The sequence below is a fragment of the Cyanistes caeruleus genome, chromosome 5 (assembly GCF_971803275.1).
Source record: "Cyanistes caeruleus chromosome 5, bCyaCae1.hap1.1, whole genome shotgun sequence".
In the NCBI taxonomy this organism is placed as follows: Eukaryota; Metazoa; Chordata; class Aves; order Passeriformes; family Paridae; genus Cyanistes; species Cyanistes caeruleus.
In genome coordinates, this window is record NC_141705.1 from 77,426,923 (window position 1) to 77,446,633 (window position 19,711).

Below are 19,711 nucleotides of genomic sequence, written 5' to 3' on the forward strand. Positions count from 1 at the left end.
TCCTGCCAGCGTGTCACCATCCCACCAATGTTTTCAAAACCCAGGGGAGCCAGACAAAACCTATCAGCCTGTAACACAAACAATCCCTCAGAAGTATATGTTAGGCTCGGACTTGAAGCCATAAATCTTTCTGACGAGATATTCACACACTGTAAGAGACCTGATTCCATCCTCTGTCGTGACAGAACTAAATTTGAAATACATAGGTGTGCACAAGCTGGAAATTGGGAAACTACCACTGACTGGGCTTAATATCTTAGAGGGAAAATGACTTTTAGGGGACTTATTAGATGAGAACGTTGATCTGGAAGCTGCTGACGGGCATTGACTGTGTAAACCTACAATGGCATATTTATAAAGTAGTTCAACATAGGATATATTTTTCAAAACATATAAATGAAAGTCAGCCCATTGAAGCTGGTGTAACTTTCACCTAAATCTATGCATAACATCTGTTAAATGGATTCAAGACTGCCACTACATTACATAAACTTTGGTACTTGTAAAGCTGTGGTGAATCACACAGCTATATCCTACTATTCTCCTTCACACAACTGGGGGGGAAAGAAAGAAAGGACAAAACCACAGCAATTTACAAAGTGCTATCAGCTAACACAAGGACAGCTCTCCCCCAAAGGAGCAAATTTTCCCAAAAATAACTTCTCTCGAGACCCCTGGTTTAAGAGCAGAGAACTGCAATTGATGTTATTGAACAGGAACAGAAAACTGTGGTGTCCCACACACATGCTGGTGTCTCCAAACCCCTGGGTATGGGGCAGGATTCATTCAGGAGGCACATAACTGCACTTTTCAGCAAGATGCAATCATTGCTGGTGGTAACCAACAACGTGGAATTACAAGTGGAATATGATAACCATTGTCAGTTGTGTTGGACAAGGTCACAATTCCCTTACAGGACAAAGCCCTCATCTCCCCAGATGACAAAAACATTTCACATTCCAAAGGGCACGTCTCAAGCCTCCTTACTTTTCACCAAGCACTTAGAAATGTCAAGCCAGAGCAATGTCATTTGGCTTAGAACTGGTAAAAACTTCTCAAATCCCTGGTTTGCAATTCCAGCAGAACAAAACACAAAAAGAAGTGTTGGTAAATTGTTCAATGTAGGTGTTCCTTAACCTAAAATCCACAGATTGTGACAGCTTTTCTCTCCCAAAACCATCAAATGACCTGGAGCATGAATGATTATATTAAGATCTTGATAGCTATCACATGGAAATTAACGTTTCTGGCTACATTTAGTATATTGTGAAATATTTGCCTGTGTTTTTATTGTGCAGAACAACAACAACTCCAACTGTGCCTCTTCTACATTCTTTTATAACCATTTTATATGCTCAGTGGGGGAACAGAAAAAGAATTTTGTTAATCATTAAGCTTTTTCTTTCTAAAAGCAAGCCATGCTGACTGTCCCAATTAATCAATGTCTCTGGAAGTTGCAAAGGAAATTTAATGCACTGTTTCTGTTTCAGAATCCTTTCTTCTAAACACCAGCCCTCTGTTTCTTAAATGAAAAAATACACAGACAGACAGATATTTGCTATAATCATAATAAAATTGATTTTGTAGTGGTGGTGAAAGTTATATTTCAGCCCACTAAAAGCAATTCTTTCATTCCAATACAACTTTCTGAAATGAAAATTAAAAAAGAAAAAACAAACAAACTATGAGTAAACTGAATTTCTTATCAGCAGATTGCCACCTAAACTTGATTAAGTATTTATGAACCACTGAATTTCACACAGTCTATTTCGTACCCCTCCATCTGCAGGTGAAGTTGGAGCCTCAGAAAAGTGGACCTGTCACCACCAACCTGCTCTCAAGCATTCCTGAAGGATTTGTGGGTTGGTATTCCCAGCATAAACAGAAACCTGCATCTACTTTGGGATCTGCTACTGAAATTTCGCCAAATCCCAAATATAGTGGCTTGCTTTAAGCAAGGCATGCAGGTCCCAGTGTGGCCATCAAGCACCTACCCCAACATAAGTCAGACAGCACAGCCAATTTAGTCTTTTTGAGACTATGCCACAACAGAGAACCTCTAAATTAATACTCAATTATTTTTAACTATACGAGGAGGGAGCAGTGTGTTTGTTTACAAATTATATTCTAGAGTTTGACTTCTCAACCCAGGCTCCCACAAAACTGGTCCCCATTAAGCTGCCCTGTTGCCCACTTCACAGCAGAATTTATCCCTGGTTCTTTTCCGTGGAGTACTGTGCTAACACCATTGTCTTCTGTTCCTTTTTACAGAGCTCCAGCCATGTAAAGTGCCTAATTATAGACTCCAGAACGTCTTGATTTCCTTATTTCCTTGGCAAGGGCCAAGCTTTTTGTTAGATGTTTAGTGTTTACCCCGTGTCACTTTCAATATAGATTGGAATTTACACAAATAGAAGGTCCTTCTCATGTACTCAGGGCCTTATTTTCTGCTTGGTTATACCAATGTAAATTAAGAGCAATTTAACTAAATAAAATAGAGTTACAGTGAAGGAAAATTAGCATCACTCAGAGGAAAGCCAGTCCACTCTTTAGTAATAATTTCTTTCATTTACTCCAGATTCTCATGCTCATACATCCTTTAGAGAGCCAAAGCTGTAATAACAATGTTATATTTTCACAGAAAAAAAAAAAAAAAGTAGCATTTTCTTACACAAAAGGGGTTTTTTGGTGTTTTTTTTTTTTTTTTTAAGAAAAGGGAATATAGCTGGGCTGCATTTATTTTTCTGTTTGTATAGTGGTAGCCACAATTAATAATCATAATATTGTGGTGTATTTTTGAAAGAGACTGTTTTGCACATGTGAGACCTCATGGCATCAGAAAAACACATTCAATTTTATGGCACTCAATCTCAGAAGGAAAAACTGTCTCACTCCATCAGCTTTGGGCAGCTTAAGTGTTGTAAACTGTATTTCCACAGGTGTTTTAAAAACAGATACATGTGGGATGATCAAGGAAGGATGAAGAGTATCTAGATGACAACAGACCAAAGCAGCCCTGATTTGGATGAAGCTTAGTTACACCATTAGGAGCATGACTTTGCAAATAGGTGTTTAATATCTTAGTTTCTACACAAAACAAGGGTGATATTTCAACTTAATGACTGCAAATTGAGAAAAGACTTTCAAAATGAAATTTACTTGCCCTAGGGTGAGGTCTCATGCACCATTTTTCTTCCATGCTCACCGGGAAGAACATCTTGCAGATTTCCAGCAACACTACCGCCATCATTTCCAAGACAAGAATCTTAAGGCCCTCTAAAGAAATTGCCTCTTTAAGATTTTGCTTTGAATAGATGGAGGAGGAAAAAGGTCTCGCTCCTACCCCCTTCTCCTCAGCCTCGCCCTGATGGATGGTGCTGCTCATGGGTGGAACAGCTCTGACAGACTTGGAACAGCCACCGTGTCTTGTGGCAGTGATTTATTCCTGCAAGCAGCTTTAAAGTTCAGACACGACATTTCCAGATAGCAGTGACCAGTTAATTTCTCAAACAATAAATAACAAATGCTAAGAAGAACTGGGCTTTGCTCAGATTAAGAGTCTGTGGGATTTAAGCTATTCCTTAACACATTCCTGTCCTGCAGTGGGCTGGCTTCCTCCTCCAAGCAACCTGGAGGCAGAGCTGGGCACCACCTTCTTGGAGGACAGGACATTATTCACACCTGTGTGTCTTTTGTATACACACATATGTACCTGATGTTTATACACAGACACCATAAAGCATGGCAATAAATAAATAACCACAGTGATAAATCAGCCAGGGCTCCAGGAGATACGAGGGGGCCACGTAAGAGGAGAGCTGGTTATGAGCAGAGGCAGCCACGTGCTTCCAAGGCTTCTCAGTCCAATTTTTAGGAGCTACTTTCAGCAGTGGATGGGGATTTTTCTATTAGCAGATAAGAACTGAAGGTTGGACAGCATGACATAAATCCCTGAAGATCCATTATTGTTCATTTGTTACAGAAACCTAAAAGGAGGGCTTAGCTCCAGCCCTTGGCGTCCTACCGAGAAGGAGTATTGAATTTACACAACTCCTTTCCTACCCTGTAAAATGTATCAAAATAAACACATCATACAATGCAGTTGCCTTCCTCCCCTCTTACCCGTCCCTCACACACAAACTCAAAACAGTGCTGAGGAGAAAGAAAAGAAAAAAAAAAAAAAAAAAAAAAAAAAGAAAAACCAACACAATAAGAGACACCTTTATCAGCCTCAGCCATCTGTGTTCCTCCAGTCTGATCCAAGCATTTTGGCAGGCGTGTGTGCAGCTTGCTCCTACTCCACATCATCCTGCCCTGCAAGAAGAAGTCCCCTCCCTCTTCCTCCCCTCTCTGCTGGCGCAGGTCAGGCAGCATTCTGAGCCTGCCCATTCCAGGACTTGAAACAACAAGGTATTGGTGCATATGTTTAATTAATTACTGTCTCAACACAATCACCTGATCTCATTCAGAGGAGCTTCAACCCCACTTGGTAGCTTGGCCCGAAAAACAAAGAGACGCCAAAAAAACTGCACAACTTTCAGTGCTGACCACAAGAATCATCTGGAGTTTAGAAATTCATAGGTAAAGATAAAATAAAACAGGGTAATTCCTCAGAAGTTTGAAGTGCAGGAGTTAAGGGCATTGCCAAAGAAAGAAAACAGTGGAAAGAAAAATCACCACACCATAAATTAGTTTCCAGACAAACTGACATGACCCTACAGGGGTTAAAAATCTGGATTTCCATTAATTTGTTTGCTGAAATCATAAAGGTTCAGATTCTTTCCTCAAAACAAGTGGGCATAAGGCAACTTTCAAAGGGAATAGAATCAAGCTAAGGAAGACAAAAAAAGCCATTTAAATACACTCAGAAATGCAGGTCTCAAAAGAATAAGAGTACAATAAACTACTGAGTTGGCCTTCTGCTTCTGAACAGCCTTGTAACAGCAATGTGTCTTCAATACTTTGGAAAGCATGACATTTTGATAGATTAAAAAGAAATGTTGTATTAAAAAGAATAAAGAATGAAAATGGGGAAAGCACCAGGAACCCTGAAGTGTAACATTATAGAAGAAAACCCCTATGGAAAAGTCAAGCTTTAAACACATATACTACAGATGTGCAGCGCAGCTCTGGCATCTTATTTATTCCTCTGAAGTGTTTCAGGAGAATTCTCTTAATTTATCAAAAATGATCCAGAAAGGAGCTGACAAGAAAAGCACTCAGCTCAGCTCTCTCTCCTGCTCTCCGAGGAACAATTTATCTCCTAGTACACTCCGGGGGAAATAAAATCACGTATTTCCCCATACATAGTGCCCATGGCAAACACACCCCTCCAGCTTAAAGAAGTGCTTTTCCTCTCTTAAAATGCATACATGCCCTGTGGTGTGGACTTGGTTTTTCTGCCTCCCCAAAGGCTTCAGGGTGCTGCACATCAAGTTCTTGTTTTGAAAGCCAATTAGCATGGCTCTATGTAGTTCAGCGCTATCTAGTGTTGGATGCTACTTAAATTAATTTGGTACAAGTAGGACATAAATTCTGTTCATTGCTTAGAAAGAGGACTACACATCTGGGTGGATGAAACATCATATACATGTTCTTAGAACTGACAGTCTTCTCCTGGATTATACTGCACCTACCAAAAGTAAAATGTTTGCCTTAAAACCCAGAGGTCTAGGTATGAAGCACTTATTTAAAACCTTAAATTAATGGACTTCTCATTTACATTTTAGACAAAAAAGATCTGAAAAAGGCTTGAGAAGGATTAAAATTCAAACAAACTATCTCCAAAGAAATCCTCGAGGAAAAAAGCTACAATTATTTTATAACCATAACACTCATTAGTGTAACTCATAAGGTTGAAAGTTGTCTTTTATTATTTTCTGCTTCAATAGCAGATGATAAACTTGCATCAGCAGCAGTATCAGAGCAGAGTTATGACCCAGCCCAGAGCAGCTCCACACGTGGCACCTGGCAGAAAGCCCCTGGCAGGACTGCAGACCCTGCTCCCAAAGACAGGACACACACATGGGTGCTGCTGGTCCAGCTCTGCTCTCCAGGAGAGAGCACAGGCATGAGTCATGATGCTCCATCTGGTGATGGAGACCTCCAAAAGCAGCTGCTGTCCTAACCCAGCCCATAAATCCTCTCCTTGTTCCCATCAGCGACAGTCATGCTCCGTACTCTTAAGATGCCCCATAAAAGAGAGATCCAACTAACAGCCTGGAAAGGAGTCAAGAGTTAGTTGTAAAACACAAAGCCTCCAGCTCATCACTTTTATCAGTGCCATTCATACAGAATTTAATAAGAAGTAGATGACATGAGGGCTGGAGCACCTCTTCTGTCAAGACAGGCTGACAGAGCTGGGGCTGTTCAGCCTGGAGAAGAGTGCAGGGAGACTTCAGAGCAGCTTCCAATGTCTAAAGCGGCTAGGAGAGAGCTGGAGAGGGATTGTTTACAAGGGTCAATATGCAAAATACTTATTCCCATTCCTTTCAGTCAAAGATCTGTGAGAAAAAAAAAAACTGTCTTCATGTTTCAGCTCTATTAGAGAATCTGAATCAGCTTCACAGGACTCTTAGGAGTCATATTCCCTCATATGGCCACTGCAGGGAACCCAGACTTGGCCATGGGAAGATGCCACCTTTGGGTCAGAGCGTGGAGGGCTGGAAGGTGACGAACTGCAAAGAAGATGCTCTTCTCCAAAATGAGCCCCCAGAGTTCCTTCCACCTGTCTGAGCCTCAGAGCTGCTGAATGCCTTTCTGTCTGTAGGTCTGGATGTCTGCATTAACTGCAGCAGAACCCTTACACACTTTATTTAAGACCAAAATCACTTAATAAGACTGTGTCAATACAAGCCACAGCCTACCTACCATCAGCATGCATGTGTGATGGCTGCAGGACGTGAAATGCTGAAGCAAACTCTTATTTTCATTACTTTCTGCTTAGCTGTTGGCACATAAATTACCACTTCCTAACAGGCCCTCTGGAATTCTTTTGCATTAACTAATGCAACTCGATGTATTTTTACAGTGCGATCATGGCTATCAGTTTCCATCTGTTCTACTGTCCTTTTGGAATGTTTTCGCTGTGAGGAAGTAAACAAAAATAGATCACTGTAAAAACAAACCTGCCTGACAGTCTAGACTGAGGGTCTAATTAAAAATAAGATTTATTAGAATAGAGAGAAATGTCCCAGTAAAACAAAGACACAGTTTCTCTGTCATATCTGGTATTATTTTTGGCAAAGCCGAGCCAGGCTATAAATTCACTGAAACAAACCAGTATGGCACCGATGCACCATTCTGATCTAGCATCTCTTCTCCAGACTTGGGGAACGTGTGAGGAAAACTCTTTGTTTCACTTCAATTTTAGTCACCATAAATTCCTTTTTTTTGACTTGGAACACGAGCGTGCTAGGGCTTGTCTCCACACAAGGTCTCGCACAGAGAAAGAAACCAAGCTGAGCTAAGAGTAATGCTACCCCCTAGCCTAGACACAGTTAAAACAAACTGTACCAGCAGAACTATGCCATGCCAAGGGCTTGCTTTGATATAAATTAAATGGACACCTTGCTCCTGGAAGGGTGGGAAGTGGCAATTCAAGCTCGGAAAGACTCAGAACACGGAAACCTCTGCCAGTCCAAAGAGAAGGAGCAGCCTTTGGTGAGGGGCAGTCTCACAGAAGCTGCACGAGAAACAGGACAGGACAAGAGCAAAGATCTCAGACACCACCACCAACACAGTCTCACCCCAGTAAAGATACAGGTGAGGGCTGGGGACACCAAGAGGGGCAGCAGCCTTCGGTCACCAGCTTCTGGAGCAAATGGGCAGCCACTCATTGCTTCACCTAACACGTGGAAAGAGCCCCACACTCCCTCAGCCCTGGGGGTATCATTTTACACAGAAAAGGACTCCCTCATTAACATTGATAGGACCCAATAACCATTTGGAGATTCGTATGCAGAATTTAACACTTAGCAAAAATAAGCAGATGAAAATTTTGTCCCGTTTTTTTGGCCATTATTTCTAGTGTTTGCACTAGAGACGGATGAAAAATAATATTTTCCGTAATAAAGAATGTTGTTTTTAGAAGTCTAGTGATTTTTGAGATAAAAATTATTAGGTGACCTCACATGCAAAAATGCCCAAAGGCTGCTAAAATTGCAAAGAAATGAGAAATTCTAGATATTAAGAACATGTAGCAAGGCGGAATCATTAAAGAAATTAGAGAGGATGAAAAAAGAGCCAACTTTGAACCAAAACACACAAATTGGTTTCGAATCGTTTTCCACATAAGGAACATTCATCTCCCACTCTAGTTCAAGATCCTTTTTCAGATTGTGCAAATGACAGCAGCAACTTAAATAATTACACATTCCTTAGAATGGGCAATATCAGCTTTAGGAAGAAAAAGAAAGGTGTCTTTGGAGCTGGGACAAGGCAGCAGATTTTCATTGTTTACTCCAGCATTTCATAAGCAGTTTCCTTTGTCAGGCAACAATTGATGTGCCATGCATCATTAAAGAATGAACCGATTTATAAATAGCATGAATACAAGGAGAACCCCATTGTTCTTCTTTGTGCTGGTAAATACGAGACATGCCAGATAAGACTTCTCTGAAGTGGGTTTCAAATTCCCCTACTAAATTTAAGGCCTTCCATCAGCCAGCTTGGCTGGAGAAATGGCACCTTCAGTGTCTGGCCCCACCAGGCCACCCTTTTTCCTCTCCAATGGGATGATGAGTGACACCACATCCCTGCAGCAGCACCCAGCCCAAGGGATGCAGCCCAAGGGATGCAGCCCAAGGGATGCAGGAGTGACACACAGCTAGCTCAGCCACAGGACACAGCCTGGGCCGAGACAAACAGCTCCACCTCAGCTATTTACACCAGGCAATCCCAGGTTTATGGCCATGGCTGAAGTTCCTAATGACTCAAGGCAAAATGTCCTGTGATTGTCTTTCCAGGAGGCCAGAGCCATTCACTCTGCCTTTCTTCATTAACTTCCACATCTTTACTAAGCACTGTCTGAAATCCCCACATCTTGCCCAAATAAAGAACACTTCCCCAGCTCAGAAGGCCAAGATTCCCAACAGTGTCAATCATGAAATACTCACAAGATGAAGCTACAAGTGCACAAGCACAAAAGAAAACCCAGTGTCTCATTTCTCCCCTGCCTGCAAATGAAGATAATCCCTTCTCTTTTAAGAGGATATTAACATTGCCAAGCAAAAATCTCTAGCAGGACCACAGATCTGCCTCTCCAAGTATTTCCATTTTTAAATCAATAAATCTTTCATCTGAGTACCCTTTCCTCATTTACACCCTTCTCCTCCCTTCCTTGGGAGCTATGAACCTATTTAAAGTGTATTAAAGATGCTGAACTGAACAAGGAGTTCCCCTCCCAAGGTGTTACCCCCTCTCAGTGGGTGGAGATGATATATACATCACCATAAATGATACACACAGGGACGAGTAGTTCCTAGCAAACCCCTCAAGGAAGCCACCCACTGAAGGGTTAAACATGCAAACTGGAGATCCCGTCTAATTCCTCTTAATCCCTGGTAACACAGCACAGAAGATGAGGTATTGTTCCTGTTGTTGCTGCCAGACACAAACCAGGGTGCAGCACACAGCCACCCAAAATATCCCTCAGCACAGGGTCGTTGTGTGGGGATTGGTCCTGTGAGGTGTGCAAGTGATGCCAGCAGGCATTAGTCATTCCATATTAAATATAAAATCATATTAAATATAAATCCATATAAAAGCGTGGTGGTGAAACCCTCAGCCCTGCCCAAAAGGTTGAGAGAGAATTTGTGTTGGAAAGCCAAGAGAAAGGAGTTTAGCTGAGGGGTTTTTTCCTAAGAGAAACATTTAAAAGGTATAAAATGGCAAACTGAAGGGACCCCTTTAGGAGGACACCTACATTGTTCTTTTTCACATGAGATCAACAGTGATGATGCTACTAACTTCATGATTAATACAGCAGGGGGAAAAGCCAAGACTGATCACAAAACACATTAACACAATGTCAAATTACCTGGTTTGTGAATGTAGATTACAAACAGGATAAAAATCCAAAATTAAATTACAAAACAAGCTTTCAGATTCAACGACTACCATCCAAAATTACACCATCTAACTGTAAAATATACTGGAACAAGCACTTGCATTTTCTTGACAAATCTCAAATACCTGGTACTTGAAGAAAGCTTCACTTCACCACTTGCACTTTCCTGATACACACCCCACCACCACCACCTTTTTCTCCATATAGTAATAACAAACACAGAAACACACACAAGGTAAAAGCTAGTGCTAAGAAAAAAGCCACAGATTGTAAACAAACCCCTTTGTTTCCTAAAATTTTGTTGTTACTTTACTGAAAATAGCTCTTCAATGTCAAGGCATGTCAGCTGTGTTGGGTTCAGCAAGGGATCCCTCACAGTCCTGTGCAAAGTTCTGCCCTTGGACACTCTGTTCATAAAGCACCTACATAGAACCCTGGCAGCTGTGCAGTCAGTGGGTCTTTAGTCTGATCCCGTAGGGCAAACCCCAGGAATGGGTGAGAAATATTGGAAAGATACTTTCTTCTTCAGTTAGGGCACTAGGTGGATCTTTTCCATATTTTTGCTATTATTTTAAAAGATAAATAGAATAAATTAGTGACAGAATTTAGGGGGGGGGAGGGGTGTGAAATCACACCACTTCCCAAGGACAAGGGTTAATTCACTTCTAGAGCAAGTGGTTTCACGCAAGCCTGCTCCTCTTTTATGCTGTCTGCTGGCAAGACAAAGCCGGGTCACTGTTTGGAAACTGTAAATATCTCTGTTTCACACCAGGTATCTGTCACCCTGGAGTCTGTATGAGACAAAAGATCTATTAACTTCCTTACTCCCGCTGCTCTCCTCGCCAGGCTCAGACAGCAAGTTTAGCACCGGGCAGCTCCCCATGCTCAGTGGCTCACTCCCATGCCAAGGTGCAATTAAGATGATTTCTGGCATCAGGGCAGAGAGCGTAGCTGGCAATGAAGAATAATCATGTAGATATTGTTAAGAATATCCCATTACCATTTTTCCCTTTGCTTCAACCATAACGAGACACAAAACCCAATCTTCATAAAAGAAGGAAAAAAGAATATACGATAGTCACGCTTTTCCCCCACCAAAAAAAACCACCCAAGAAAATCCAAACTAAAACCAACAAAAACAAATAGAAAAAAATATACAAATATGTGGGAAAAAAGCTGTGTGGCTTATTCAGCACCCACTGACAGCTTGCACACAGAATGTCACTGCAGTAGTTCTTGTGTTGGACAGCAAAAGCCTTCCAGAGAAATCCCATCAGTTAACAGGAAGACTGCATATGGTTATGTTTTTGAAAGTTGAAAGCTGATTATAATTTATAATACATTTATAAAGAAGCACAGTAAGCTAATTACATTTGGGAGAAGACACATTTTAGAGGCTATAAAGATATAACCAGTAATAGGCAATTCTAACTCACAATTATGCCTCTCAGTGTTCTTTACAGAATAAAACATTTGCTTGTGATTTCAGACATGGTTTGCATTCAACAATGTAAAAGTTGTTTGAAGTTTCAATGGTTGTTCTCTTCCCTGCTCAGCAAATACTCATGTATTTTACAACATGTAAGAATATTACAGCCATAGGGTTGGGTCTCCTATGAGTCCTTCTTCCCCAGACAAGAAACTCTTTGCTCTAACTCAGAGCTGAAGGGTCATGATCCAAGTGCCCAATGACAAAGGCCTGACCCTCAAAACAACTTTCTGTCAAGAAAATAAATGACACAATAGTAAGGATAAAGCTGTAAAGGTGTGTCTTTTACAAATTGTTAGCAGGGGTACAAAGACCTGCACAACAGGAATATTCTCACAGAAACAGCATTATTTAAACCAGCAGTACTACTAAAACAGCTCTTTTTCCAATATGCTACTGTTGGTCAAAACGTGGCCATCAGCAGCACACTGCACACACACCGGGACGGGATCACATCCCTGAGATGGAGCAGTGCTCAAATTCCCTGACAACCACTTCAGAGAGGATCTGTCACAGCCAGCATAGGAGAGCAAAGTTACACACCTACACAGATCATCCTTAACCTGCAGAAGAAATAACAAAAGCAGCTGTGAAGAGGAAAAAATCCACAGCTGTCAAGTAAGAACTGGCGATACCACTTTTGCTAAAATCAAACAAAAAAGCTCCCCAAAGCTGCAAGGCACCACAATATCAAAACTAGGACTTAATTCCCAGAAGGAAGCATGGCTGTGGGATCTGTAGGGCCACGCAGTACTGAGTATGCTCAGCCAGAGAGGGAAATGGTTGAACCACTCACTACACACTACCACCATCCTCTGCTGGCTGACCCACTCAGCAGTGCCAGCCCCAAATTTCCAGGAATGGCAAGTCAAAGGCTCATGAAGGCAGCTCCAGGAGCGGCTGCAACTTCAAGCAAACACAAGACTCCTTTTCACACCTGGCTTCTCGGTATTACCGCAGAAGACAGCAGGAAGAGCGTGAATGATCAGCTCTGTGACTGAAGGCAGAGCAAGTAAACCACTCCTACTTCACAGACAATGCTCCAAACCTGGTTTCCACCCTTTGCTTTTCAAGCTAGTCAGGCAGAAAACCTTTAAAGACCCTTCAGTCAAGGCAAATGGCTTTGTGATAATGGATGTTTCCAGATAAAATGTTACACTTTTACCAGCTGTCACATCCAAGAAGAGAAACAAAGCCCTTTTCATACTCATGGGTGAGTTAGGTAAAAAAGTAACCTAAATTGGAGGTGTGTGAGGAGACCTGTCATCCCAGGGACCTAGCCAGACAGGGATGGCAAGAACTTGCAGGAGCTGTTCAGAGCCAATTCTCCTGTCCAAGACTGACACCACGACTTCAGTGAAAAACCAGTCACAGTCCTGGAATTACACAGGAGTACAAGGACAAAGAAACAACGACCGAATAAAACCTTACCTCTGCTCGCTGCGTGCGGGGCAAAACGGACGACTTTTCAATGGCATAAACATCCACCAGGTAGAGCCGTGCTCCCTGCTCCCTGTCCAGGATGGCAGCGGTCTGGATGACCCCGGTGTGGCGCCCGATGGTGAAGAGGCGCCCGAGGCTCCGGTCGTCGCACCGAACGGACACAATGTAATATTCCACCTGCGCCTCGGAGCCCCGCGGGCTCGCCGCCTCCAGGGATATCACGTTCGTCCCGATGGGCTCGCCCTCCTTCAGGATGGTGATGTATTTGGGCTGAGTGAAAACAGGCCCATCGACCCCTTGCAGAATTATAGTCATCTCAGTGGTGGATCTTCTCCTCTCGGGGCCCAGGTCGGTGGCGGAAACTATGAGGTTGTAGATGAGCTGAGAAGGCACCAACGCTGAGGCTACTCTTAAATCTCCGCTGTAGCGATCCACGATGAAGGTTTCGGTGTCTCCATTGACTATCTCATACTCCACCTCTCCATTGGCACCCTCGTCAGGATCCGCAGCCATGATGGTGGTTAGGACTGAACCGATCACAACCGAGGGGTCGGCCGCCAGGGCGTTCTGCGATATGAACACGGGGACGTTGTCGTTTTGATCCGTCACCAGGACGGTCACGTTCTTGAGAGCAAACCGCCTGGACTCCACGGGAACGGCCTGGTCGGTGGCTTTGACTGTTAACTCAAAGAGATTGGCAAACTCCCGATCGATCTCAGCATTGGTAAATATTGTCCCCCTCACCTCATCTATACGGAAGTGATTCCCCCTTGGCATCTGCTGGATGATCGCATAGGTTAGCTGCCCGTTAATATCCGCGTCCGGATCGTGAGCAGTCACGGAAATGACAGAGCTACCCACGGGAACGTTCTCAACAATTGACTTAAAGATGTCTCCCGGAGGAAAATGAGGAGGGTTATCATTGAAATCCCTAACGTGTATCACCACTGACATCGTAGAGGACCGCGGGGGCCTTCCTTGGTCTTTTGCTGTTATATTTAGCTTGTACAGAGACTGTGTCTCAAAGTCCAGTTTCTTGGCGAGAAAAATACTCCCGGTGTTGGGACTGATGCTGAAGGTCCCGTGATTGTTTGTCCCTGTAATGCTGTAGTGGAGGTCGGCGTTGTCACCTGAATCAGAATCAGTGGCAGTGACAGATGACACAAGTTCACCAACCCTCATATTTTCTAAGACATCCACTAACAAGGTTGATTTCGGGAAGGAAGGGCTGTTGTCATTTTCATCCAATACATCAATGCTCAACATGCAAGTTGAACTTAGGGAAACAGCTCCAGAGTCCACTGCTTGGATGACAAGGGAATACGAGGCAGTAGTCTCATGATCTAGTCTGCCTACTAAGGTCACCTGGCCTGTGCTGCTGTCTATTGCAAACTGATTTTCTTCATTTCCCTTGATTACAGAGTAGTGAATCAACCCGTTAACCCCTTCATCAACATCTGAGGCAGAAACTCTTAGGACCTGTGTCAGATTCACTGCCAATTCTGATATAGTAGCTTGGTAAAGATCTTTCAAAAATTTGGGGGCATTATCATTGATGTCTTTCATATAGATCTGTACAGTTGCCTGATCCTTCAGAGGCTTTGGCAACCCCTGATCTGTTGCTATGACTGTCAGACTAAACACTGCAGCTCCCCTCTGTCTCATGAGAGCTTCTCTGTCAAACTGATGAGTGCTTCTGATTTCCCCAGTTACTGTGTTCAGCTCAAAATCCGGCTGCATGTGCTCAAATGAATACCTGACCTCACCGTTCGGCCCGAAGTCCTTATCTACAGCATTTATTTTACCCACATACGACCCGCCTCTCTGCTCCTCTTCAAAGTAGAACACATAGTTGGTGCTGTTGAACAGGGGCCTGTTGTCATTCACATCCTCCAGAATCACGGTAACGTTCACAGTGGCATTGAGTGGTTCTACTGCTCTATCAGAAGCAACAACCAGTAAAACATATCTTTCCTGAAGTTCACGGTCCAGTTCACTCTTTATATACAGCTGACCATCTGGGAATATGCCAAAGGCATCCCCAGCATTTCCTTCAATTATACTGTAAGCAATTTCACCGTTCACTCCCGAGTCTTTGTCAGAAGCCTGTACCTTAAAGAACCTGGAATTCACGGGCTCTGACTCCAAGATAGTAATCTCATAGGAAAGCTGGTCAAACACCGGCGGGTTATCATTCACATCATGGACAGAGACAGTCAGGATAAAATTGGAGGACAGCTGAGGCACCCCCATATCCGAGGCCAGGATTTCAACCTGGTAAGACCCAGTGTTTATGTCAAGCGGCCCCGTTAAGCTTATAGCACCGGTTTCTTCATTGATTGAGAACAAGCCCTTTGGGTTTTGCTTAAGGCTGTAAAGGACCACGCCATTAACACCTTCGTCGGGATCAAGAGCTTTGGCCTGGAATATGGTATGCCCAGCCTTCCAGTTCTCAACAACATTTACACTTTCCACCACGTGAACGAAGTGTGGGGAATTGTCATTTAAATCTTTGACAGTTATATTGACCACAGCATCCCCAGTTATCGCCCCACCTCTAGCAACCACCTTCAGCTGGTAAAATGCTTGCTCCTCCCTGTCAATAATACTGGCTGTGGTGATCCGCCCCGTCGCCCTGTTGATGGCAAACACGCCCCTCTGGTCACCCGTCGTAATGAGGTAACTGATGTTGGTGTTGAGGTCCATGGTGGAAGCAAAAACGGTGCCTACGTGGTAACCCATGGCAACGTTCTCAAAAACGACAAAACTGTACGTGCCCTGGCTGAAAACAGGGGGGTTGTCCTGTGTGTCCAACACAGTGATGGTGACAATGGCTTGGTTCTGCGACTGAAGGTGGCCACCGTCAGTGGCCACGATCTGCAACTGGTAAGCAGTTTTCTCCTCCCTGTCGAGGGCTATTTTTGTTGTGATGACCCCTGTCTGCCCGTGGACCTGAAACCTGGAGGTATCTCCAGCTGAGATGCTGTACTTGACCGTCCCATTGGGTCCCAGGTCGGGGTCCGTGGCAGACACGGTGGTCACGTAGGTTCCGGCTGGCTCGTTCTCTTGGATGTGGGCAAAATACTGAACGGGGTAAAACACGGGGCTATTGTCATTCACATCCAGGATGGTCACGTTAACTCGGGCTAGCGACGAAAGGGGAGGAGAGCCCAAATCAGTGGCCAAGACCTGCAAGGAGAAGTGAGACTGCTCCTCCCGGTCCAGCTGCGAGACGGTGCTGAGCTTGCCTGAAACCGGGTCCAGGCGAAACATCTGGCGAGGGGTCACCGAGGAGGAGGGGCCGACCGCCGCCAGCGCCGGCTCGGCTTCCTGCAGGGAGAAGCGGACGGTCCCGTTGTCCCCCAGGTCCCCATCGGTGGCACTTAGGACGAGCAGCTCGGTTCCCGATGGCGAGTTTTCAGCCAGGGACACCTGGTAACCCTCAGGCTGACCGAAGCGAGGCTTGTTGTCGTTGACGTCCAGGACGGTCACCACCAGCTGCGCGTAGGAGAATTTGGGCTGCACCCCCTGGTCACGGGCGCTGACATTGAGCACCACCTGAGAAGCAGTCTCCCGGTCCAGCCCGCCGGAGCTGGACGTGCCTGCAGCGTGCCCGGCCGTGCCACCCTCGGGGACGGCCGTGGTGACCAGCCCGCTGTGCTGGCTGATGCGGAACCAGCCCAGCTCGTTGCCCGAGACGATGCTGTACTTGAGGTTGGCGTTGAGGCCCGAGTCGCGGTCCGTGGCGCTGAGGCCCCGCACGTAGCTGCCCAGGGGCACGTCCTCGCTGATGTTCACCCTGTACACCGACTGCCCGAAGACGGGCGGGTGGTCATTGATGTCGTTCACGAAGATCACCAGGCTGGCTACCGAGGAGCGGCTCACGGGAGCTGCCACCGCCCCGTCGGGGGAGAAGACGGAGGTGGGGGAGCCTGGGGGCGGCGGCGGGGCCCCGTAGTTATCCGCCACCGCCACGGTAAGGTTATAAGCCGGGATGCGCTCCCGGTCCAGCGCGGCCGCTACCTTGATGAGGCTGAGGTTGGGTACCTTACTGCTGTGCACCTCGAAGTGCCGCTGCTCGTTTCCCGCCAGGATGGACACGGAGATGTTCCCGTTGGCCGCGGGAGAGTCGGCATCGCTCACCGTCAGCAGGGCCACCACCGTGCCGGGGGCCGCGTTCTCATCCACGGAGGCAAAGCGGGAGGTGGCCGGGAAGTAGCGGAACTTCACCCGGGGCTCGTTGTCGTTGACGTCGAGCAGGCGGATGAGGGCCTCGGCCCGGCCGCTCAGCGCCGGCACCCCGCGGTCCGTGGCCTGGACCGTCAGCGAGTACTGCTGCCGCGTCTCGTAGTCCAAGCGCTCACGGATGCGGATCACCCCGCTCTCGGGGTCCACCTCAAAGGGGAGGCTGCCGGCCCCGTCCCCGCCGCCGCTGCCGCCGTCGCCTCCCTCCAGGCGGTAGCGGATGTCGGCATTGGTGCCCTCGTCGGCGTCGGCCGCGGTGACCTGGAGAACGCTGGCCCCGACGGGCGCGTCCTCGGGCACTCGCGCCTGGTAAAGCGTCTGGCTGAAGACGGGCGGGTTGTCATTGATATCCTGGACGGTGACGTTGACCTGGAGGTACCCTCGGCGACGGGGCTCGCCCTTGTCCTCCACCTGCACCAACAGCTGGTAGGCGGGGGTGGCCTCCCGGTCCAGCCCCCCGCGGGAAACCAGGTGCAAGAAAGCTCCCTCACCGCTGGGGTTGAGGGTGATGTTGAGGCGGAAGCGGCCCTCCTCGTTGCCGGCCACGATCCGATAGGAGCCGTGGTCCACGCCATTGGTGCCACTGTCGGCGTCGGTGGCAGTGTCCAGGATAAGCTGGCGCCCGCTGCCCGTGTCCTCCTTGAAGGTCACCACGATGGAGGGCTCGGGGAAGACGGGCGCGTTGTCGTTGAGGTCGAGCACCAGGACGCGCACCTCGCTGGGGTAGGTGGGCTGGCTGGAGAGCACCACCAGGTCCACCACGTCGCTGGCCAGGCTCTCGCGGTCGATGGTGGCGCGGGTGCGCAGGGCGCCCGAGGTGGCGTTGATGGCGAAGAGCTCGTGGTGCTCGCTCAGGCGGTAGGTGAAGCCGGGCCGGGTGGCGATGGTGCCCACCCAAGTGCCGGGCGGCTGCTCCTCCAGCACCCGGAACACCTGGCGCGGCTCCGCGGCGGCGCTGCCCAGCGGCGGCAGCAGCGGCAGCAGCAGCGACAGCAGCAGCGGCGGCCCGCGGGGGGCGGGGGGGCGGCCCATGGCGAGCCGGGGGCGCAGCGCCCCGAGGGGGCGGCCCGGCGCCGCCGCTTGCCCCGCTCCCGCTGCCGCTGCCCTGCCCTGCCCGCCGCCTCTCTCGGCACCCGCCGACGCTGCGCTCCGGTAGGCGGACGGGAGCGGAGCCGGCGGCTCTCCGCGCTCACGGGACGCTCCGGCTCTGCCTCTGCCGCCGCTCCGGGGCTGGGGGGCGGCCGGGGGCTCCGCGCCGCATCGCCGCTCAGCAGCCGCCGCCGCCGCCGCCGCTACCGCCGGGGCCCCCGCGGCCCGCCGCTCCCGCGCGGTGCCCGCCGCCCCGCCGGCATGCCCGGGCCGGTCGGTGATCGGCGGCCGCCCGGACCCAACTTTGCCCGGCGCTCATGGATCCCGGCCCTCTTGACGGCCGGGCCGGCTCCCCCCACGGCCGCCCATTGGCCTCCCGGCCGCGCCGCCCCGCCCCGGCCCGCCCCCCGCACCTGAGGGGCCGCCCCGGCGGGAGCGGGACGGGCGGGGAGCGCGGGGGGAGCCCCGGGAGCGGGGCCGGGGGCCCCCGGGGCGCTCCCGGCTGGAGAGGGGAGGCAGCCGGGAGCCCGGCGGGCCGGGAGGAGCGGGCCGGGCTGCCCCGCGCAGCGGGGGACGCGGCGGCGGCGGCGGCCCCGCTTACTTTGGATGCAGTTGAGGAGGGAAGTGGCGGGACCCGCTATCCCGGGAAATGCGGCGCTGGCAGCGCCTCCCGCGGGCCGGCAGCGCCCTCTGCCGCCACCGCCCGGCCCTCGGCAGCGGGAGTGCCGGAGCATCCCGCCGGAACCCTGGCCTCCTCGGCCCGCCCGGCAGAAAGCCCCCTCCTGCCCCAAAAAAAAACCCTGACGAAGCTCCTGCTGGCAGCAAAAGTTTTAGTTTTGTACGAGTTGATCTTTAAATACGAGCAGAGTCGTAAACGCAAATCTATAGATAGCAATTAAGGTGGCAATGTAAATCTAGCAATTGAAGTGGCAAGGTGAATCCAGCATTGCCGCGTAGCGGATCAGCAAATTTCAGAGTTTATTTATCCCTGTGACAGAGTTAATGAACCTGGCAGTGTGTTTTCCAGCACGGAAAAGTCGGAAAAGTGAGAAAAGAAGTGGGAAAAACAGTAGGGGAGCGTAGAAGGATAGGGTGTCAAAAGCAGTTTGTTCCCTGCTGGTACCCTGGATATAATCAAAGAAAGGGAGATCAAATAAACATGGACAGCAATCTTGGCTGGAAGCAGCAAGGAGGAAGAGGTGGTTCCTGTTCCCATATTGCCATCTAACACAAAGGGATACCTCGAGCCAGTAATTTCTGCAAATCCCTGTTTCCTGTAGGGATGGATCCTGGCACCCGCGAGCATCCCCGGCCCCGAGGTCGAGCTGCGAGGGACGCTGAGCCCGGCACCTCTCCCTGCACCGCAGCGCTGTTGC

The 19,711-nt window shown here is 48.0% G+C and overlaps 1 protein-coding gene across 1 annotated transcript in view; it reads right to left on the reverse strand.

Moving 5' to 3' along the window:
• FAT4 (FAT atypical cadherin 4) overlaps nucleotides 1-18,278 on the reverse strand; it is a 122,756-nt gene extending 104,478 nt beyond the window's left edge. The window contains exon 1 of the mRNA XM_086890451.1: nucleotides 12,990-18,278. Coding sequence (XP_086746577.1) covers nucleotides 12,990-18,278 — 5,289 coding nt within the window. The remainder of the gene's footprint in view (nucleotides 1-12,989) is intronic.
• Between the last annotated feature and the right edge of the window lie 1,433 nt (nucleotides 18,279-19,711).